Raw genomic sequence first — 23,062 nt, 5'->3', positions numbered from 1 at the left:
TAGACCCCATGAGGGCAGGGCTCGTGCCCACTTTATTCACCACCCTATCCTAGGTCCCAGGCTCAGGCCCAGGCCCTTGCCCAGAGCAGCCACTTGAGAATCGAGCCCATTTGCTATGTTTACAAGTATAATATGATAGCAATATACATACGTACTATATGCATCAGTGTATTCATATGTATTTAAACAAGGATGCCTGTGACTTACCTCAAGCTGTCCATGATGAAATAGAAATGCCTTGGTTACCAGTAGGGAAATAAGGAAATAATCCTCAAATTTTGGAATTGGGGGAGGGGAAGAGAGGAGGAGGGGTGGGGGAAAAATGGTTCCTTATTTAGCATGAGACAACCAGCTTCCTAAATAGTACCTTTCTCTACATAAACCATAAAAATCATTTCAAAATTCACCACTTTCTGGCTTTTCATGCCTTTAAGGAACAAAATTGACACAGTCAGTATTTTCAAAAAGAGCCAAGAGATTATTCACTGACCCCCCAGGAAGCCAGCCCTTCTCTCTTTTAAAAGATGTTTTCTATTGCTGCCGTTTTAAGTAAGAGGAGTTAGCAATTGAGAAATTGTTGTGAGGCTTATACATGACAGTAGATGAGATTTTACTCTCCAAAGGAGAATATTTTTCCCCTCACTACACACTGATAGAATCATGCACTTGATGTAGGAACCCAGCAGCAATTGAAACCTCAAATTGAAAGGCTCAGAGGAGCACAAAGGAGGAAGCAACGGGGAGCCAGATCACACAGAAGGTCCCTCCAAAGGCAAGCACATTCTAGTTCTGACCAGTTAGATCTTCCAACCTGGATGCACTCCTGCAGACACCAGCAGCCGGCGTTTCTTCAAGCACGGAAAGTGCCAACACCTGTGCCCCAGCACAAACTCAAGCCAAACAGTCTGGGTTCTGGTCCAGGCTCCTCCACTCAACAGCCAGGTGACTGCAGTCCGGTTCACTGATTTCTTCAAGCCTCAATTTCTCACCTCTAAAATGGGCCTAATAATAGTCCTTCCCTCAGAGTAGTGATAAAGATTTTAAAAAGAATGATAATGAAAGAAGACTCATGGAGGAGTATCTGGGGTAGAATTCGTGTTCAAAAGAGCATAGCTCTTGTCATGTGTTATTAGCAGGATTTGCATTCTTCTAGTGTTATCTTCATTATTATTATATTCAAGGAGTTTGGCCTGACCTGAGGTAGAGGTGTAGAGCGGCAGTCATCCTGAGGGAGAAGTAATGAGAAGTTTTGAGGAAACTAAAATTAAATCCACACTCTCTCCTTCCTGCCCCACCCCCTCCTGTCAGATTATCAACCCTGAAATTTTGGGATTAATCTAGGCTTTTCACGGGGATTAAGGTAATGCCCTGAGTCCCTCTGAGCGAGACCCACAGTGGTAGAAAAAAAGCTGTCAGGGTGACATGCAGTACAACAAGACTAGTTTTACTCTTTGGAATTAAGTCTTAAGTAATTACTCTCTAAATAGTTTCTCCTTAGAAAAATTCAAAAATAAGGAAAGACAAGCTTTCCTTTGACCAATATCCTCTACAGAAAAATTCAAGAATAAGGAAAGACAAGCTTTCCTTTGACTAATATCCTCTACTGCTAGGGCCGCCCAGAGGTAAGTACTGTGATCAGGGCGGAACGCATCCTTCAGATTTTGTCCATAGAAAATACACTATTCCTTTTGGTTCACATAAAAGGACTCACACTCTAGGTCCCATTTGGCAACTGCTTTTTTCATTCAATAATGTCTAGGGATGTTTCCAGATTGGCATATATAAATGGTTCTGACCTTTTCACTCTTCTCAGGGTGTGTCTATTCCTAATAACTGAATGGGGGGCCTTAATAGGTCCCATGACAGCCCATCTCTTGCCCGCTTCTGTCTGTCCTTTGTGGGCAACATGATCCTAGCTTGAGAGTCTGGAGATTTGTTCCTTGGTTCTAGTACTTCTAACTAGAAGTGAGACCTTGAGATCATCATTAAGGCCCTCGGGATAGATACTTTCAGGCCCCTTATCTAGCAAATGAGAGAATTGAATTACATGGGTTCTAATTTCTGGTACAACTACAGTCATCAGGGTTTGGGGTACTGGGACAGAAAAAATATTTCTTTCAGTATTAGAATGAGGAAAGTTGTGGGAGTGGGAAGAAGCTGATGAGTTCTGAAGACGTTCTTCCTGCAAACAGGTATCTGCTTTCCACAAAGTTAGAGCCATTCTTAAACTAACATCTGGTTTCCCTCATTCTTTGAATGCACACATAGCAGGGATGTGGGCTTTGTTTGATATCACAGGAGTCAAGATATTTTTAAGTAGTCACGCACACACCCAAATTACTCCGGTAGAATTTGGTTGAAAGTATTTGCATCTAGGCTGCTTATTGGGGATGGAATTAGGATGTGAGAGAGCAGGTTTGGGGAAGTGAGTACTAAAAGGGAGAGATTCTGAGTGCCCTAAAAAGGTTTGTTCGTTTAGTCAATAAGTAATGAACAACCATATCCAGGGGTGAGAGTAAAACAAAGAACCAAGACTGTTAGAACTGTGTGCTTCCAGAATCTTAGCCAGCGTTCCTCACCTGAAGAGTGTCTGCGTTATGGGGTGATTCTCTTGCTCTCCAGTCCATCACCAAGATATTTTTCCTGCTGGATTGTTCAGATGTGACCTTAAGAACTGCTTGTCAGCAAGTCTTTTTAATAAGGTTCCCTTCAACCCAACCATCAATGTTTAAATCAGTAAAGAAGAGAGGGGTGGTTGACAATGACCATTTTATTACTATCTGTGTTTCTGGAATGTATAAAGAAATTATCATTTTTAACACCAAAAGGAAATATTATTTCACTAGAAAACAGAAAACTGGGACCTATTATGGCCTGGATGAGCAGTGATAAAATTTGGAGTGTGTGAGGAGGTTGTATTGAGGGCTGCAGTGTTCGATGAGCAGGAGAGAAAGACTCAGCAAACCATCACCTACCTTTTCCCCTATATCCTCTGAACTGCAGTAGGTTGTGAAGACTTGGGCGTCCTTAGTATGACCTGCCCCATACTCTCTGATGCTGAGCCCTTGGAAGCTAGTTCCCACTCCCCCACCCCTCCAATATTCTGTTGGACCAGCTCATATCCCCAGCTGCATCCCCACTCCCTAGATGTACTCCCAGAACTCCAAGACTGGGGTCTCCAGAACTTACTTCTCACTTTATTTCCAGGATCAGCCTTGTCTACTGAGTCAGAGAGACAAAGCACAGAAGCTGTCAACCCTATCTGGTTCTCTAGTTGACTAAGGAATTTCATTTCATAGCCTCCAGCCCGTAGACTCCCTGCGTCAAATAGAGTTACTGTTAAGTGGGCATTGGAATGAACCCTCGTTTTTGTTTTTGTTTTTGTTTTCACAGAAGGCTAAACATAAATTCACAAAAAGCAAGGCAAACCTTCCCTTCCTTCAACGCCACCTCCCCACCATCCCCCAGTCTCCCCACACTATTCAGAGGTTTAGAGCCTGCAGAGTTCAAGGCCCATCTTAGGTAAAGCTCTAAGGTAGCCCCTTTGGATGATGTTTTGTAGCTCCTTTTCCCTTGCAGTGACCTCCCTCTGTGCCGTCCCAGGGCCCCTGGATGTAGAGGACCCCTCTCAGCCTCACCTCCACCACAGTGCCCCTTTCTAGGGTCTGGGATGGCTCACACACATGCATCCTCATCCCCCAGCCCTGGGAATGCAGGCCAACCACGCCCTCCCATAGGAGTCCCATTGTATAAGAGGGTCCCTGGAGGCAACACTGTTTTTTAAAATTTTGTCTTTAATCATATATTTCAAACACTAACAGGTGAAAGGGAGTTGAAGTTTTCTGGTCGTGAAGCACCTCAAATCTTCCCACTTGCCCTGCAAATAATGGTAATTCATTATTCTTTAAGTTTTCCTGATGTCTCTTTTCATCCTCAAAACTTGAGGACTAAAACCAGGGACTGAAATTGTTAGATGCCTATAGTTCACCAAGAGAGCATGGACTGCAACCTATAAATTATCTTTTATGTAAACTGAAAACAAGTTTAGTTATCAGCAAATTAAAACACGATTATATGGGGGCACCTGGGTGGCTCAGTCAGCTAAGCATCAGACTCTTGATTTCAGCTCAAGTCATGATCTCAGGTCATGAGATCAAGCCCCACATCAGGCTCTGAGCTCAGAGGGGGTCTGCTTGAGATTCTCTTTCTCCTTCTCCTGCTGCCCCTCCTTCCACTGGCACTCATGCACTCTCTTTTTCTGTCTCTCTCTCTCAATAAAATATATTTTTTAATGGATTATGTGGACACTTTGGCAAAAAATACTCAGGACTTTGAAAAGCAATGAATAAAACCACTATGTCTGTGTTAAACTGAAATTCCCAAAAATATTTCACAAGTACAACATGCACTCCTTTTCTGATAAACCATTCTATTCATGTTAATATCATGTCAGAAAAAGTTCTAACTGGCTTGATCTTGATATTTCCCTCGCAAGTGAAACTATTTATTATTGAAAATAAATTTCATTTTAGATAGTTAAAAATGCACATTTATGTTGTATGAGTGCATGTGTACACTTAATAATTTCTTTAGAATTATAATTCATTTCCACTGTCACTAAGAAGGGCATTTTAGGTGTGATGGAAAGATGAATATGTGAAAGTAAATAAATGGTCTAATGTGACTACTTCCTCATTTTTATTCATTTGCAACCATTTCCACACTACCAGCCTCTGTTAAAATTTAGTTCTATTTGAGGCATTTATATGTAAATGATACCTTGCCAAGACATCTCCAGAGGTGTGTGTGTGGGGGGGGAATTACAGAAATGTAAGAGCTCTGCAAACAGTCCCACTAAGTGCTGAAGCCCACCAAGTCATCCCTCTGGAAGCCCAGACCCCTGAATCCCACAGATGTGTGGGCCACCTCAGGTCAAAGGCTTTCCTTATGCCTTTAACCCTCCCTATGAACTGCTATGCCTTTCTGTCTTAAACACTATGTGACTTTCAGGCATTCTTATTACTTTCTTTTTTCCCCTCACATAAACTTTGCTTTGCCTCGACAGTGAGACAAACAACCCTGGAAGCATCATTTCCAAATTTCAAGTCCTCATATTGCTGCTGCTGAGGAATCCATTCATTGCGTCTTACTAGTCATCATGATTTCATATTCCACCCTTTAGATCTCTTGCACACACTGCTATTTCTGGAAACAGTAACATGCAGGAGATGGCATAGGGCAAAGATAGCACTGAACACCGGCACGGTAGAGAGGCTGTTTTTATTATTTTGATTTCCTTATGTTGCACACTCTGTGATATCCAGCTAGATGAGCTCTGTGGTTAATATTGTATTTGAAATGAAAAAGGTTCCAAGTTCTTCAAAATTTGTATTCTCAGAGGCTGTCTTCTTGGATTTCTACATCTTAAAAGCAATCTTCTGACAACTAAGATCATATTTAAATCGGCTTTGCAAATTCCAGCAAGAAACTGAGTCCACATCATCACTTGAGGCTCTATTCTGTCGACTTCCCTTGCTTCCCCCTAGCCAAAAAGATAAACCATTTAAAAATTTGTAAAGTTAAAAAAAATTATTTAACTATTCAACATAAAGCTACCCAGGCTTCCTGGGAATTATATTATAGAAGGAGAAAGGGACAAAAAGATATGATGCCAAGAACTGGAAGAGAAAAGTTCATAAATTAAATATAACTCTAAAGCAACAGAACAAAGCAAAAACTAATGGGCAGACTGCAATTCTGGTTTGGTTATTTTTGAACTAAGCTAGAATTTACTTGTTCAAAATGATCCCTCCAGAACTGCTTTAAGGGCACACAGCTCCCAGCTGTATGGATTTCTTTCATATAACAATTAAGCACCAAGGCTAAAGCATATGGCTATCTAACAAAATGCACAGCCCAGGAAGAGAAATGGGCTTTAGTTTCAGTTTACCTGCAGACTCCTGACTTGAAGCCTCTGAAAGTATCTGCACCTTCGTTTTACCTTTTGTACAATTCTATTTGGTTATTGCATACTTAAAAAAATAAAAAAACAACTTCCTTTGAACATTCCCTGGCAGAGAGGAGAAAGACCTTGTTCTGTTCCCATCTCCCATTCTGAGCTTCTCTACCATCTGTAGTTTTTTCGTTCCCAAAGAGGAGTCTTCTCTGACATTTTGGAAGTTCACAGTGCAAATCTACCCTTTATTAGCTCTATCTGGCAAGCGACTTGAGCTCTCTAAGCCACATGTATTCAACAAATATTGAGTTACTATATGCCAAATACTTTTCTAAAGGGAGAGCAAGACAAAGCACCCTCTTACTAAGCTCCCATTCTAATGAAAGGAGAAATAGCGCATGGATAAAGAAGCAGTTAATGGAATGTCAAGTGGCACCAAGAGCTGTTAAGACAAGTAAAGCAGGATGATGGGAAAAGAGTGAAGAAGGGGGGCAATTTTAGAGAAAGCCATCAGAAACGGGCTCTGTTGGGTATGAGATTAGGTCAGAGTCAAAATGCAGTAAGAAAGGGCATCATATCTTGGGGAGAGAACAACTGCAGACAGGAACAAAGCTTTGGAGAAGGGCAAAGAGCTAGTGTGGCTGGAGTGAGGTCCGTGTGAGGCAGAGCAGGAGTTGGGGGGAGCAGTGAGGGGGTGTGGGCAGGGCATATATGTGCCCATGAGCCACTGTGGACCTTTAGATTTTATTCAGTATCAGGACGTAGTTGGAGAGTTTTAGCAGAAGAGTGACATGGCCTGATTTCATGTTATGTAAAATGGCTCCGATGGATTTTGTGGAGAATGGACTACATGGGAATAACTATGAAAGCAGAAAGACCAGAAAGGTTATAGTAATGGCTACAGCAAGGGATGATGGTAGCTCACTAATCTATAACACAAGGACAATGGTAGCAACACCTGCATGGGAGAATGACATCGGATAATACATGTAAGTGACTCACCATAGCATCAATATATAGCAACAACTCAACGTTAGCATTATTGTTGTTATCATCAGGATTATTTTGGGGTGATTCCCCTACCCCAACTGGTAGCTAATTTTCTAATCTTTGGCACATCCTTTGCATGAAGGATTTCAAATATTCTTTTTATCCCCTCTAAACATGTCGTCCTGTGTCCTAGAGCAGCTCTGCATACAGGAGGGTATATGTGTTTGGTCAAAGTTCAAAACGCTTTGTCAAGGCTATTTTTATTCATTGTGGTTGCCAGTCCTGCCATTTATGATAGCAGATAAGCAGACTGGTGGAGAGTTCTGGACAGTATTGTTTTCCATGGAGCATCTGATAATGAGGGGGCAATTTCTGGATGTCACAACAACAGAGGGACTGTGCTGGCACTTAGTGGGTGAGGTCCAGCAAAGCTAAATAGGAAAGCCCTACACAATAAATGATTTCCTACCCAAACTGCCCATGCTGTTGCTCTGGGAAACACTTAGGTGGCAGGAGAGTCTCCATGCAAATTGTAGCAGCCCAATTCCAGGGAAGTTTGCAATGGGGGAAGAGAAGCCTGAGGATGCTGGTGTAGAGGAAAGAGCATTGGGTTGAGAAGCAGATCTTAGTCTCAACTACAACAATACAAGTCATGTGGATTTAAATTTTTCATTCATTGTTAAGACTCAGCTTCCCTATCCATAAAGTGGGAGAATTTTCCTTGACTACTTCCTTGGAAGGTTAAGGAAATTCAATAAGATAATAATGCCCATGTATGCATTTATTAAATTATAAATCATCATGAGGCTGAACAACCTATCTCTATACACACACAAGTTGTTAATGAGATAGAAAATACAGTCTCTGCCCTAGAGAATTTATAATTCAATCATCATTAAAAAAGAGCTGCAAGTTCCCATTAGAGAAGAAAGTAGGAAATGTGTTTTCAAAACCACAGGCCCAGTTTTTACAAGTCAAGCATTTTATATTTAATTAAACTTTGCAAATGCCAATTCTTCCCCCACCCCAACTAAGCTTATTTTCTCAAGTATGTCTATTGTACTAAAACATATGAAATAAAAGACACTAAAAAGGCTATGTGACCTTTTAAAAACAAAGTCACAAGCAACATTGTTTATGACACCTACTCTCTTTTAAAAATGGGAAACGAACTAGGGGTGGTAGAAGGGGAGGAGGGCAGGGGGTGGGAGTGATTGGGTGACGGGTACTGGGGGTTATTCTGTATGTTGGTAAGTTGAACACCAATAAAAAAATTTTTTTTTAATAATTAAAAAAAATAAAAATGGGAAAGGAAACAACCCAATGGTCAATTAAGGTTTGTTTTTTTTTTTTTCCCTGTTTTGTTTTAATCATGATTGTCTCCTTTATGGCAAAATAATCTCATTGGAGGAAATTCTGATCCGCTAGGGTAAGTTTGAACTGATCTTTTATCAAATTTTATTTTTATAGTCAGAAAACATCTACTTCTATACATTCATTCATTACTCATTCATTCATTAATAGATTGTGATTATTATCTACTATAGAGGAGCTTTGTACAAACTTTGTCTTAAAGGGCACTCCTAACCCAAATAAACAACAAAATGGGAATAGGAGGTATAGTGGCAACAGATATTAAAAGTTAGAGTTTGCATACTACTTTGAAAGGGATAGATTTCCTTAGTAAAATAAATTATTAATAACAAAAAAAGAACTGTTTTTCAGTGTACTGAGATTAAAAGTTTGGCAAACTAGGTTTATTATATAAGATTAGTCACTATGGTAGACACTGACTGTTTATCCTATATTCACTTCCCTTTCTCTGCTAACAAACACCAATTTATTCAGGTAGCAGGCAGAGACTCCTCTATTTCAATGTAGATGGATTTCTATACCATTTCCATAATGTGAATCTTAATTTGTGTAACGCAGTTGCTACCTGTGGACAATGATTGCTATGAAAGTAGAGATGAGAGCCAGTTTTAGTCAATGAGATATAAATAGACATCTGTTAGGTGAGCTTCCAGAATAGCTTTTGACCCACTGTATTAAAAAAACAAAGCCTAATTAGAGATGTATATTGCAATGCCAAGAGCAATCACTAAAAATAGCAATAACATAAAGGGGAAGAGCCTAAATATCAGCAGATAAATTAAAATGGAATACTAAAAAAACTTTTTAAAAAGCTAGAGTGTAGGAACAGAAGAATAAGAAACAAGGGTTACAAAAGATGAATTATTAAATGATAGAAATAAATCTAACCATATCAATAATTACACTAGGTTTATGATCTAAACACATCATGTAAAGGGAAAAGATTGTGAGAGTGAATAAGAAAGCAAGATTTGGAGTGCCTGGGTAGCTCAGTTGGTTGGGTACCTGCCTTTGGATCAGGTCATGATCTCAGAGTCCTGGGATGGAACCCCACTTTGGGCTCTCTGCTCAGCGGAGAGCCTGCTCCTCCCTCTCCCTCTCCCTCTGTGCTCTCTGTCCCTCAAATAAATAAATAAATAACTTTTTTTTTTTAAAAGCAAGACTCAATTATATGCTCCCTACAAAAGGCGTACTCTAAACAAAAAGATACAAATAGGTTTTGAAAGAAAACAGAATTTTTAAGAAATACAGTGTATTCTAAAACAATGTTTAAGAGACCCAGACTAAGAAAAAAAAAGAAAAGAAAACAAACAAAAACAGAGGAAACTGATAGAAAACAAATAGAATGGCAGGCTTAAGCCTTAACATATCAATAATTACATTAAATGCAAATGCTGTAATATGCCAATTAGAAGACAAAGATTGGCAGAATGAATAAAAGAACATGATTATCTATCTGCTGTCTACAGTGGGTGCAGAACACTGGATAAAGGTCATAAATGTTGTTAAGCATCCTACAATGCACAGGACAACTTTTAGCTCTTCCACAAAGAATTATTGGAGCCAAAATTTTAGTAGTTCTGAGGTGAGAAACTCTGTATCAAGACACTTTGCTATTGGCAAAGGTATAGTAAATAGACTAATGGAAGAGAATACAGTCTAGAAATAGAACCATAAGGTTGGCAGATTTTCTTTAAGTACCAAAGTAATTCAATGGAAAAAGGAAAATCTTTTCAACAAATGGTACCGGAGTAATTGTATAGCTATATGGAGAAAAATAAACATGAATTCTTTCTTCAAATCACATATAAAATTAGGTGAAACTGTATCACAGAATATAAACATAAAACCTAAATCTATAAAACTCCTAGATGAAAACAAAGGAAAAAAATCTTTTTTTTATCTCAGGATAAACAATATTTCTTAGATATAAATACTAAAATATGGATCGTAAAGGGAATAAAATAAATTGTACTTCAACAACCAAAGAAGATATATCAATGGCCATTAAGCACATAAAAAGATGCTCAATATCATTAGTCATTAGGGAACCGTAAATCAAAACCATAGTAAGATACCACTTCACATAAACTAGGATGGCTAGAGTTTTTTTAAAAACAGGCAATAACAACAACAAAAAGCAGGCTATAACAAGTGTTGGTAAGAAGGTGAAGTACTAGCAACTCTCATAAACTACTGGAGCGTGTATAAAATGGTGTAGCCATGTAGAAAACAGTTTGGTGATTTCTCAAAAGGTTAATCATAGAGTTACCATACAACCCAACAATACCTCTCAGCTGTGCTCTAAATGTTAGCATATCTCCCCTGTACCCCCCTACCCCATTCATATGTTGAAATCTTTTTTTTTAATAATAAATTTATTTTTTATTGGTGTTCAATTTGCCACATATGTTGAAATCTTAATGCCTGATGTGATAGTGTTAGGAGGTGGGGCCTTTGAAATGTGGTTAGGTCATAAAGGTGAAGCTCTTATGCATAGTAGTAGTGTTCTTGTAAAAGAGATGCTATAGGGCTCCCCAGACCCTTCCACCATATGAAGACACAATGAGAAGTCTCCAACCCTGAAGAATCCCTCATCTAACTATGCTGGTATCCTGATCTCAGACTTCCAGCTACCAGGACTGTGAGAAATAATTTTCTATTGTTTATTAACCACCCAGTCTGTGGTATTTTGTTAAAGCAGCCCAAACAGACTAAGACACACTCCTGTGCATATACCCAAGAGAAAGGAAAACATATGTCCACATAAACACTTGCATTCAAATATTCATATCTGCTTTATTTGTAATATACAAAAACTGTAAACAACTCAAATGTCCATCAACAGGTGAATAGCTAAACAAATTGTGATATATCCATCCACTGGACCACTATTTAGCTATCTTAACTACAAAAAAAGGATAAACTATTCATTCCCACCATAACATGGGTGAATCCCAAGACAATTATACTGAATAAAAGAACAAGTATGTACTTTATGATTCCATTTATAATTCTAGAAAATGGAAACTAATCTTTACTGACAGAAAGCAGATCAGTGATTGCCTCCTGATGGAATTAGAGGGAGAGATAAACACTTGATTTTCTTTAATTTTTAAATAATTTCTATACCTAAACTCACAACCCTGAGATCAAGAGTTCCATGCTGTACCCACTGAGCCAGCCAGGCACCCTGGGAGGGATACATTTTAAAGAGGTACAAAAAAACTTGTTTAGTTTTTTTTTTTTTAAGGGGGAAAAAAAAGGTGTAGTAACAATATTTAAGCTTATATAGAAATAAAATAATGTGAATGCAATGGAATTGATTAAAAGAAGAAATATGATTTGACTAAGCTTCCTTTTAAAAAAGGATAAGTATCTCACATCCCTATGTTTATTGCAGCATCATTTATAATAGCCAATATGAAGCAACCCAAGCATCCATCAACAGATGAATGGATTGGGGCACCTGGGTGGCATAGTCAGTTAAGCACTCTAATCTTGGTTTCAGCTCAGGTCATGATCTCAGATTCATGAGATGGAGCCCCCCATTGGGCTCTGTGCTCAATGGGGAGTCTTCTTATGATTCTCTTTCCTTCTTCTGCCCTTCCCCTCTGTTCTCTCTCTCTCTGTCAAAACAAAAAAAAAAAAAGATGGATAAAGATGTTGTATATAGCGACACCTGGGTGGCTCAGCGGTTGAGCGCCTGCCTTTGGCTCCGGGCGTAATCCCGGGATCCAGGATCAAGTCCCACATTGTGCTCCCCAGAGGGAGCGTGCTTCTCCTTCTGCTTATGTCTCTGCTTCTCTCTGTGTGCCTCTCATGTATAAATAAATAAATCTTAAAAAAATATGTTATATATATATACACACACAATGGAATATTACTTAGCTATAAAAAGACTAAGATCTTGCCGTTTGGAACAACATGGATGGACCTAGAGGGTATCATGCTAAGTGAAATAAATCAAACAAAGAAGATAAATACTACATGATTTTACTTATGTGTAGAGCAAACAGCAGAAATAGACCTATAAATACAGAAAACAAAGTGATGGTTGCCAGAGGGAAGAGGGGTGAAGGGATGAGCGAAATGGGTGAAGGGGAGTGGGAGATCCAGGCTTCTCGTAATAGAATAAGTCATACAGAGAGAAGGTACAATATAGGGAATATAGTCAATAGTATTTTAATAACATTGTATGGTGATAGATGGTAGTTACACTTATGGTGAGCAGAGCATAATGTGTAGAATTGTTGAATCATTATGTTGTACCCCTGTAACTAATATAACATTGTATGTCAACTTTACTTCAATTTAAAAAAGATAAATATCTGGATTAAAAAGAAATCCAATAAATCTGATGCGTTTAAAAGGCATCTTAAAAACACAAATACACAGAGGAACTAAAAATTAGGATGGCTTAAATTGAAAATGAAGAAAATTGAATTTTTTGATACAAGAAAAGTAGGGATTACTATCATGATAGTGAATAGAGCAGAGATCTTACCAAAAGCATTATGAAGTAAACAAGATCCCTATATGATTGTATAAGGTATATTTAAAAGAGAGGGAATGGAAAAGAGAGGCAAACCAAGAAACAGAGTCTTTATTACTATAGAAAACAAACTGAGGGGTGCTGGAGGGGAAGTGGTGAGGGGATTGGGTTAAATGGGTGGTGGGCATTAAGGAGTGCACCTGTGATGAGCACGGGGTGTTATATGTGAAAATCACCAAATTTTACGCCTGAAACAATATTACAGTCTATGTTAAGTAAATGGAATTAGATAAAAACTTGAAAAATAAAATAAAAAATAAAATAAAAAGAGAAAATCTAACATTGATATTATATATCCCAAACAATATAGCCACAAAAATATAATCTAGACAGTGCCTGAAATGCAAAAAGAAATAAAAATTAAAACATACTTTAAAACCTCAATATTTGATTATCAGAAAGAATATGACAAAATACACACATAGACAAATGTTTTCTTAAAAATTAAAAGTTGAATAAAATGATACATTATGTAGTAATAACCCAGTTCATTTAAAAAAAACAATGATAAGGCAAGAAAACATTTTCTTTTAGTTATTGTGGGTTTTTCACAAAAAGTAACCACATTTTGGGGAACAATGACATAACTAGGAAATGCACAAAGGCAGAAATTCAGCAAACCACATACTCAGATCACAACAAAATGATCTACAACAACATTAGAATTTAAAAGTGTCCAGATAGGGCAGCCCAGGTGGCTCAGCAGTTTAGCGCCGCCTTCAGCCCAGGGCCTGATCCTGGAGACCCGGGATGAGTCCCATGTCGGGCTCCCTGCATGGAGCCTGCTTCTCCCTCTGCCTGTGTTCTCTGCCTCTCTCTATTTGTGTGTCTCTCATGAATAAATGAATAAAATCTTTTTTAAAAAATCTAAAAAAAAAAAAAAAAAAGTCCAGATAGAAGGGATACCTGGGTTGCTCAGTCGAGCAAGTAACTCTTAATCTCGGGTTGTGAGTTTGAGCTCCACATGGGGTGTAGAGGTTACTCAAACATAAAATCTTTTTTTTAAAAAGTGCCCAAATAGAAATATATTTCTATATGTTTTCCTAATGCTTGGCTAAATTACAAAGTAACACAATATGCAAATGCACTAAGTCAAAATTTATGGTATATTACAAAAGCAGAACATTATGGAATATTGTATTGTTCTAGAGGTTTCTAGTACTAAGAAATAAAAAGAGAAATATCAACTGGGTTTGTACTTTAGTTTGAGAAATAAAACAAACTAAATAGCAAGCCAAGAGAAAGTAGGAAAGGAGAAGTAATAAGAATAAGAATAAATATATTCTGAGGAGAAGAAAAACTAAAATTAATAACACCAATCATTGATTCTACCAAAAAAATTTAATAAAAGAACCCATTAACACAAGCAATGAGAAGAGAAAAAGAAAATGCCAGTCAGTAGAATTAACTGCTGCATTAATAACTATTTGTTGAAGAACAAACTAAGAGACAGCAAATACAAAAGTGAGTTAAAACAGGAGAAATATAATTTATATGTACAATATATATAATGTGAACATAAATAATTGTTGATTCAAGGAATCAGTATTTCTAATATTTGAAATTTTTATTATAAATTTTAGAAGAAAAATTAGGAGAATATAATTTTCTTATACCCTAACAAGATTTTTATTACTACTTAGGAATAGACAGCTACCAGAATACTATAAATACAATATTAAAACTGATAAAATAAAAGCAAGGAAATAAATAACATGGTAAGAGCAATAAAAATAGGTAATGTAAAAGTTCCAAATCCTAAAGAAAACTTAGTAATTGAAATTGAAAAAGAATTTGTCTTTGGAGCCTCATAGTGCTTATTTCTGGAATGCAAAGTGAAACAGAGCAGGCTTCTTCATGTTTTCAAGAGGAAAAGGGTATAAGTCATATTGTAAAAGAAAATATTTCATAAAAGTCATCATGTTTAATTTCTTCTCATAAGAATTTAATAATATCATTAAAGGAAATTTGCCAAAAAGAAAAAAATTACCATAATATTCTAAGTCTTTATTTCATATAAATCTTTCTAATCTTTTCCCAAATGCAGATATATTTTTACATGGCATTATGTATTCTGGCTTTTCACATAGGATATCAAATATGTTTAATTTCTACATGTTTTTTAATAAAAATGAAATATATTAGTTATGGAGATCTTCTTTATTCTGATTAACAATTTCACTAATAGAATGGATTTATTTACAGGAAAATACAAAACTCTAATAGAGGGGGAAAAGATAAATTTATGAAGACATATGACTTGTTCCTGTCTAAGAAAGCTAAGTAAAATATTAACATGTTTACTAAATTAGGTTAAATTAAATACCAGTTATACTCTCCAGCCCACTCTCTTGAAAAATTAATAGTGAAATTTATCTGGAGAAAATAGTAAACAAATCTATCATGTAGTTCCATTATTATTTGATAATGATGATGATGATTAATAATCATAGTAGTAGTAATAACAATATTATCATTATAATCTTAATGCTGGCATCCTTTTTTTCCAGAATAACACTGGTAGTCAGTGATTCGATTCAACTGTTTTCATCTCCACTGACTCCTTAGTAAAGAGGAGAAAATTCACATACCACTGTAAACAAAGAGGCAGTGTAGGGCAGAAATAATTCAAGAAGAGGGATAAGAGATTTTTTAATACATCAAAATTTAAAAAGAATTCCAAATAGGCTAGCATTAAACATTGAATGTATTTTTATTTTTTAAATTTCTAAAATTTGGGCAGCCCTGGTGGCTCAGCGGTTTGGTGCCGCCTTGAGTCCAGGGCCTGATCCTGGAGACAGGGAACTAGTTCCGCATCGGGCTCCCTGCATGGAGCCTGCTTCTCCCTCTGCCTGTATCTCTGCCTCTGTGTGTGTGTGTGTGTGTGTGTGTGTGTGTGTGTGTCTTATGAATAAATAAATAAAATCTTTAAAAAGAAAGTTTAAAAAAATAAATTTCTAAAATTTAAATTTGATTAATTAACAAAGAATGTATTATTAGTTTCAGAAGTAGTGTTCAGTAGTGATTCAGCAGTCTTATATATTACCCAGTGCTCATTATTTTTAAATATGGGGGGGGGGTGGAATGGACTGGTGTATTTATCTCAGCTATAGAAGGCCAGTACATGATAAAATGGGGGCCATTTTCAGATTTATACATAAAATATAAAACTTTGTAAAGTATACAATATTAAAGCAAAGTCAAAGAAGAGAAATGTGTAATAAACTATTGATAAAAGTTTACTATCCAAATTATTGAACGGCAATTTCAAATATATAAGATTAGTATCTCATTCTTCCTGATTTACAGTCAATATGGACAAACCATTTACACATACAAACTTGCAGACATCAACTTACCAAAATAAAAAATGCACGGTCTTGCTGTGCTTCTTTATTAAGGAAATGGACATTCTAGGGTATAATTGCACATCTATTAAAAATCAAAAGTAAGGGACCCCTGGGTGGCTCAGTGATTGAGCATCTGCCTCTGGCTTGGGTCATGATCCTAGGGTCCTAGGATCAAGTCCTGCATTGGGCTCTTGGCAGGGAGCCTGCTTCTCCCCCTGCCTATGTCTCTGCATCTCCAGAATAAATAAATAAAATCTTTTAAAAAAATTAAAAGTAGATTAGAGGCACCTGGGTGGTACAGTTGGTTAAGTGCCTGACCCTTAGTTTTGGCCCAGGTCTGATCTCAGGGTGGTGAGATGCAGCCCCAGGTTGGGCTCCACACTCAGCATGGAGTCTGCTTGAGTTTCTTTCTCCCTCTCCCCTCTCTATACCCCCACTGCTCTCTCTTTCTCTCTCTCTCTCTCTCACTGAAATAAATAAATAAATCTTTTTAAAAAATTAAAAGTGAACCAAAGCCTAAGGTGGGGAGCACTGGTTGATGGAAGTGGGGTTGGAGGGTAGGGGAAAAATGTATAGTTGCTAATGCCTAGATGTCATGCATAATTTGTAGAAATACAATTTAAAAGAATTTTTTTAATCATTCAGAAAATCTACCTAGCAATAAGCCATGAAAGAACTAATGTCTTTAAGATGGTAATTCCATTTAGGGGACTATATAGGTAATAATTTGAACCAGTATGTTCAAAGTATTGCTATAACCCTGAACAAGTCATTTAATTCTTGGTTTTGTTTAACTATATATGATGCGTTGGTCTAAAGCAATGGTTCTTACATTTAGTCTGCAAATCAATCACCTGGCCAAGTCTGGTCTAAGCTCCCATCAAAGAACAAGTGTATCTAGGAGAGGTGAGGAAACTTCCCTCTTCTCCTTATTCAGTTTAGGTAAGACATGACTGGGTTTGTAAAAATAAATTTTTATTATGAAACAAAGGTAAAAAAGTAACGACAAAAAAAGTATCACCACCTGGTGACATCCAGACAGAGACTGGCTAAGGCTGGCTCATTACTTAGGTCTGTCTAGGTGACCTCAATACAGAAGCTCTTAGCCCTTCCGTCTAAATCCTTGAATCTAGGGGATCTGTTAGGAGAGTTAACTATCTGAAAAACATTTTTGAGGGCTTTCTAGGTGTCAGATACTTCATTGAAGCAAATGCTTTCCTGGGGCTTATTTAAACAAATCATCATGAGGAAGTAATTGTGTGTGCAAAACATTTTGAAGGACACATAGGTAGATCCAGAGTGACATGCTTATGAAAATGCAGATTCCCATGCTCCACTCCCAACCCCTCTCATCTGCTGAACCAGATTCTCTGTGGATGAGGATGGAAAATCTGCCCAAAAGATTCTTACACGGGCAGTTTGAATGCTACCTTTAAAATAAAAGTTGGACTTAAAAGAGTTTTAAAATCTTTTTTGCCCCCAATTTTTGAGTCTAAAAGAAATGTTTTTAAGATTTTATTTATTCATGATAGACACAGAGAGAGAGGCAGAGACACAGACAGAGGGAGAAGCAGGCTCCCACCAAGGAGCCTGATCCAGGACTCGGTCCCGACCCTAGGATCATGCCTTGAGTCAAAGGCAGACACTCAACCGCTGAGCCACCCAGGTATCCCTGAGTCTAAAATTTTGTTTTTAATAATTTAAAACTTAGAAATAGCTTTAGATGAAAAATGGGGAAATGAGTAAGGCATACTACTGTACAGTGGAGTAGCACAAAGGTCTATTTGACAAATTTCTTTTGGAGGATTTAGTTAGATTTTATTAAATAATGAAAGCTTTAATGACCATTGCTGTAACTTTTTGCTCTAAGTTCCATTTATGCTCAATTTAAGTAGCTTTCCTTGGTTAGATATTCTGGTACAGCACTGTTATAAAACATATACTCCAATATTCTAGCACACAGACATAACTTAGCTTTTCTTTTGCTTATTATTTTGGTTTTATTATATCTCTATTGTGGTCTTCCTGGCACTATGTTGAGGGTATGCTGGGTAATTCAATGCATGTCTTTAATCTATGTCTTGTGTTAATGGCATTTACTCCCTCTCCATTTTTCACCACATCAGTAATTCTCTAACCTGCCACTAGCAACCTTCCCACCCTCAAATACATCCTGCATTCCCACCAGCATAGAATCTACATGCTTGGAGTGGTAAAGAATTAACCTTACCCAATGAGAGGTCTGCATTTTTCCCTGAAGTCCTGGGAGGTGATCTCTAAGCCCTTAAAATGACCTGCTTAATAAGAGGGTCTTTGTTTACCCATGGACCTTGAATCACACTGGATAGTCCAACAATGTGGTTAATAGTGGAAGCTTCAGGCCCCTGACTTCCAGAGGGACTGTGTGCATGCCAAAGGCAGTGCGCCTCAAAGACTGATACCACACAGTGAGAGAAAACAGACCTTACTAAAATAATCTAGCCATATACACACCATCACCACCACCAATGTTACCCATAAACAACAACAAAAACAAGCCCCAGAGGGAGGAGAGGGAAATCAGAATCCATAGCCACAAAACATTACCTAAAATGTTCAATTTTCAAAAAAAATATTGAGACATGCAAAGAAACAGGAAAGTACGGGCAATACACGGGAAGTTTTTTAAAGAAACTGCCTGTGAGAAAGACCAGACGTCAGATTAACAAACAAAGATTTCAAAGTATTCCTTATAAATATACTCAGAGAATTCAAGGTAATGATGCATAAAGAAATTAAAAGAACTTATGATGACAATGTCCCATCAAATACAGAATATCAATAAATAGAAATTATAAATAAGAACCAAGTGGAAATTTTGGAATTGAAAAGCAGAATAACTGAGATGAAGAGTCATTAAAGAAACTCAGTGATAGATTTGAATTGGCAAAAAAAAAAAAAATCAGTAGATTCATAGAGATTATACAATCAGAAAACAGAAAAATAGAATGAAAAAATTAAGAATCTCAGAAAAAATATGAGACACCTTTAAGGACACTTCCAAGTAATAAGAGTACCAGAAAGAGAGAAAGAAGAGTGAAGCAGAAAAAATTTTGAAGAAATAATGGCTAAAAATGTACTAAATACTAAAATGTACTAAAAATGTTCACTTACATATCCAAGAAACTCAATAAACTCCAAGTGGGATAAGTGCAGAGATACAATCTGGCATATGCAGTTCTTGCCTCCTTTGTCTATGATTGATTGACCATATAAACATGGGTTTATTTCTGGGCTTTCTATTCTGTTCCAGTGATCTGTGTGTTTATTTTTGTGCCACTGTCATACTGTTTTGATTACAATAGCTTTGTAATAAAACTTGAACTCTGAAATTGTGATATTTCCAACTTTTTCGTTTTTAAAGATCATTTTGCTTATTCAGGGTCTTTTGTAGTTCCTTACAAATTTTTGGAATATTTGTTTTAGTTCTGTGGAAAAGGCTGTTGGTATTATAAAAGGGATTGCATTAAATCTATAGATTGCTTGGGGTAGTATGGATATTTTAACAGTGTTTGTTCTTCTGATCTATGAGCATGGAATACCTTTCCATTTCTTTATGTTCAATTTCTTTCATCAGAGTTTTATAGTTTTCAGGGTACAGATCTTTCACCTCTTTAGTTAATTTCTAGGTACTTTATTATTTTTGCCGCAATTGTAAATAGGACTGTTTTCTTAATTTCTCTGCTATTTCATTATTAGTGTATGGAAATGCAACAGATTTCTGTACATTGATTTTGCATCCTGCAACCTTACTGAATTAATTGATCAGTTCTAGTAGTTTTGGTGGAGTCTTTGGGGTTTTCTATATTAGACTCATGTCACCCACAAATAGTGAAGTTTTTACTTCTTCCTTACCTTTGGATGACTTTTATTTCTTTTTGTTGTCTGATTCCTATGGCAGGACTTCCAATTCTCTGTTGAAGATAAGTGGTGAGAGGGGGACTTCCTTGTCTTGTTCCTGACCTTAGGGGAAAAGATCTCAGTTTTTCCCCATTGAGTAGGATGTTCACTGTGAGTTTTCCATACAAGGCCTTTACTATATTCAGATTTGTTCCTGTAAACCTACTTTATTGAAGATTTTTATCATGAATGGATGTTGTACTTTGTCAAATGCTTTTTCTACATTGAAAGTGATCATATGGTTTTTATCCTTTCTCTTAATAATGTGACATATCATGTCAATTTGTGAAGATTGAACCACTCTTGCAACCCAGGAATAAATGCTATTTGATTGTGGTGAGTGATTTTTTAAAATTTATTGTTGGATTTGGTTTGCTAATATTTTGTTGGGGATTTTTGCATCTATGTTCATCAGGGATATTGGCTTGTAGTTCTCTTTTTCTCTCTGTGGTGTCTTTATCTGGTTTAAGTATCAGGGTTAATGCTGGCCTCATAGAATGAATCTAGAAGTTTTCCTACCTGTTCTATTTTTTGGAAAAGTTTAAGGATGGATATTAACTCTTTTTAAAATATTTGGTAGAATTCCCCTGTGAAGCCATCTGGTCCTGGACTTTTGTTTGTCGGAAGTTTTTTGATTACTGATTTAATTTTATTGCTAATAATCAGTCTGTTCAAATTTTCTATTTCTTCCTGCTTCAGTTTTGATAGTTTATACATTTACAGGAATTTATCCATTTCCTCTAGGTTGTCCAAATTGTTGGCATATAATTTTCATAATATTCTCTTATAATTCTTTGTATCTCTGTGGTATTGATTATTTCTCCTCTTTCATTTGTGACTTTGTTTGAGTTCTCTCTCTTTTATGAGTCTGGCTAGAAGTTTATCAATTTTGTTGATCTTTCAAAGAAAAAACTCCTGGTTTCACTGATCTGTTTTATTATTATTTTTTAAGTTTCCAAATCATTTATTTCTGCTCTCATCTTTATTTCCTTCCTTCTGCTGGTTTTGGATTTTGTTTGTTGTTCTTTATCTAGTTCCTTTAGGTGTAAAGTTAGGTTTTTTGAAAATTTTCTTGCTTCTTGAGGTAGGCCTGTATTGCTGTAAACTTCCTGTTAGAATTACTTTTGCTACATCCCAAAGATTTTGGAATGTTGTGTTTTCATTTTCATTTGTCTCCGTTGTTTCTTAACTTATTTTCTTGGTTGATCCATTGATTGTTTAGTAGCATGTTATTTAACTTCCATGTGTTTGTGCTCTTTTTATGTTGTCTCTTGTAGTAGATTTCAAGTTCATAGTGTTGTGGGGTCAGAAAAGATGCATGGTATGATTTCAATCTTTTTGAATTTCTTAAGACTTGTTTTGTGACCTAATAAATGATCTATTCTGGAGACTGTTTTGTGTGCAGTTGGAAATAATGTTTATTCTTCTGTTTTAGGATGTAACGTCTGGACTATTTTTGTTGAATACATCTCATCCAGTGTGTCATTCAAAGTCATTGTTTCCTTGTTGATTTTCTATTTACATGGTCTGTCCATTTGGTGTAAGTGGGGTATTAAAGTCCCCTACTATTATTGTATTACTATTGATTATTTCCTTTATGTGTTTTATAAGCTGTTTTATGTATTTGGGTGCCTTCATGTTAGGTACATAAATATTTATAATTGTTATGCCTTCTTGTTGCTTTGTTCCCTTTGTTATTATATGGTGTCCTTCTTGTCTCATGTTACAGTCTTTATTTTAAAGTCTAGTTTGTCTGATATAAGTATTCCTATCCTGGTGTTCTTTTCACAACCATTTGCATAATAAATGTTTCTCCATCCCTTCACTTTCAATCTGCATGTGTCTTTATGCCTGAAACTAGTCTCTTGTAAGTAGCATATATCTTTTTTAAAAGTCCATTCCATTACCCTATGTCTTTTGATTGGAGCATTTAGTCCATTTACACTCAAAGCAATTATTGATAAGTGTGTATTTGTTGATATTTTTATTTGTGTTTTGTGGGTCTTGGATTCCTTTTGCTTTATTTTTTGCGTATCTATTGTTGGTTTTGGTAGGCTTGTATATAACATCTTCTGCATATAGCAGTCTATATTAAGTTGATGGTTGCTTAAGTTGGAACCCATTCTTTACTTCTCTTGTGTCCATGTGTCATGCTTTACATCTTTTTTATTTTGTGAGTTCCTTGACTGATTTTTACAGATAGATTTATTCTTACTGATTTTGTGCTTTCTACTTTTATTTTTACTTGTGGTCTTTCCTTTCCACTCAGAGTTCCCATTAACATTTTTTGTAGGGCTGGTTTAGTGGTCATAAATTCCTTTAAATTTTGTCTGCAAAATTGTTTATCTCTCCTATTCTGAATGATAGCCATGCTGGATAGAGTATTCTTGGCTGCAGATTCTTTTTCTTCATATATATCTTTGAATATATCATCCACTCCCTTCTGACCTGCAAAGTTTCTGCTGAAAAGTTCACTGATAGCCTTATGAGGTTTCCCTTGAATATAACTGTCTTCTTTTCTCTTGCTGCTTTTAAAATTCTCTCTTCATCCCACTCTTTTGACATTTAAATTACTATGTCTCTTAGTGTGGACCTCCTTGGGTTGATTTTGTTAGGGACTCTCTGTGCATCCTGGATCTGAATTTGTTTTTTTCCCCAGATTTGGCAAGTTTTCAGCTATTATTTCTTCAAATAAATTGCCCTTTTTTCTCTCTCTTCTTCTTCTGGGATCCCTATAGTGTGAATGTTATTACACTTGATGGAGTCACAGAGTTTCCCAACTCTATTGTCATTTTGCATAATTTTCTTTCTCTCACCTGCTCAACCTGATTACTTTCCATGACTCTGTCCTCCAGATCACTGGTTCATTCTTCTGTTTCCTCAAGTTTACTACTTATT

At 36.6% G+C, this 23,062-nt stretch overlaps 1 protein-coding gene across 7 annotated transcripts in view; it reads right to left on the bottom strand.

Moving 5' to 3' along the window:
• Positions 1-5,261: 5,261 nt before the first annotated feature.
• The window catches only part of HYCC1 (hyccin PI4KA lipid kinase complex subunit 1), a 123,195-nt gene continuing 105,394 nt past the window's right edge, over positions 5,262-23,062 (bottom strand). For 5 of the 7 annotated variants that reach the window (XR_013356736.1, XR_013356738.1, XR_013356740.1 and 2 more), the window contains exon 14: positions 5,488-5,542. Coding sequence is in view for 1 of the 7 variants with exons in the window: in XM_077856557.1 (XP_077712683.1) it covers positions 5,418-5,542 (125 nt within the window). In the remaining 6 variants the exon portion in view is untranslated. Of the gene's footprint in view, positions 5,543-23,062 lie in introns of all 7 variants that reach the window. The other 2 variants (XM_077856557.1, XR_013356741.1) reach the window with 2 other exon arrangements.

The sequence above is a fragment of the Canis aureus genome, chromosome 18 (genome assembly GCF_053574225.1).
Source record: "Canis aureus isolate CA01 chromosome 18, VMU_Caureus_v.1.0, whole genome shotgun sequence".
NCBI classification, from domain to species: domain Eukaryota; kingdom Metazoa; phylum Chordata; class Mammalia; order Carnivora; family Canidae; genus Canis; species Canis aureus.
Note: the sequence above shows the minus strand (reverse complement) of the source record. Positions and strands in the feature narration are given on the sequence as shown.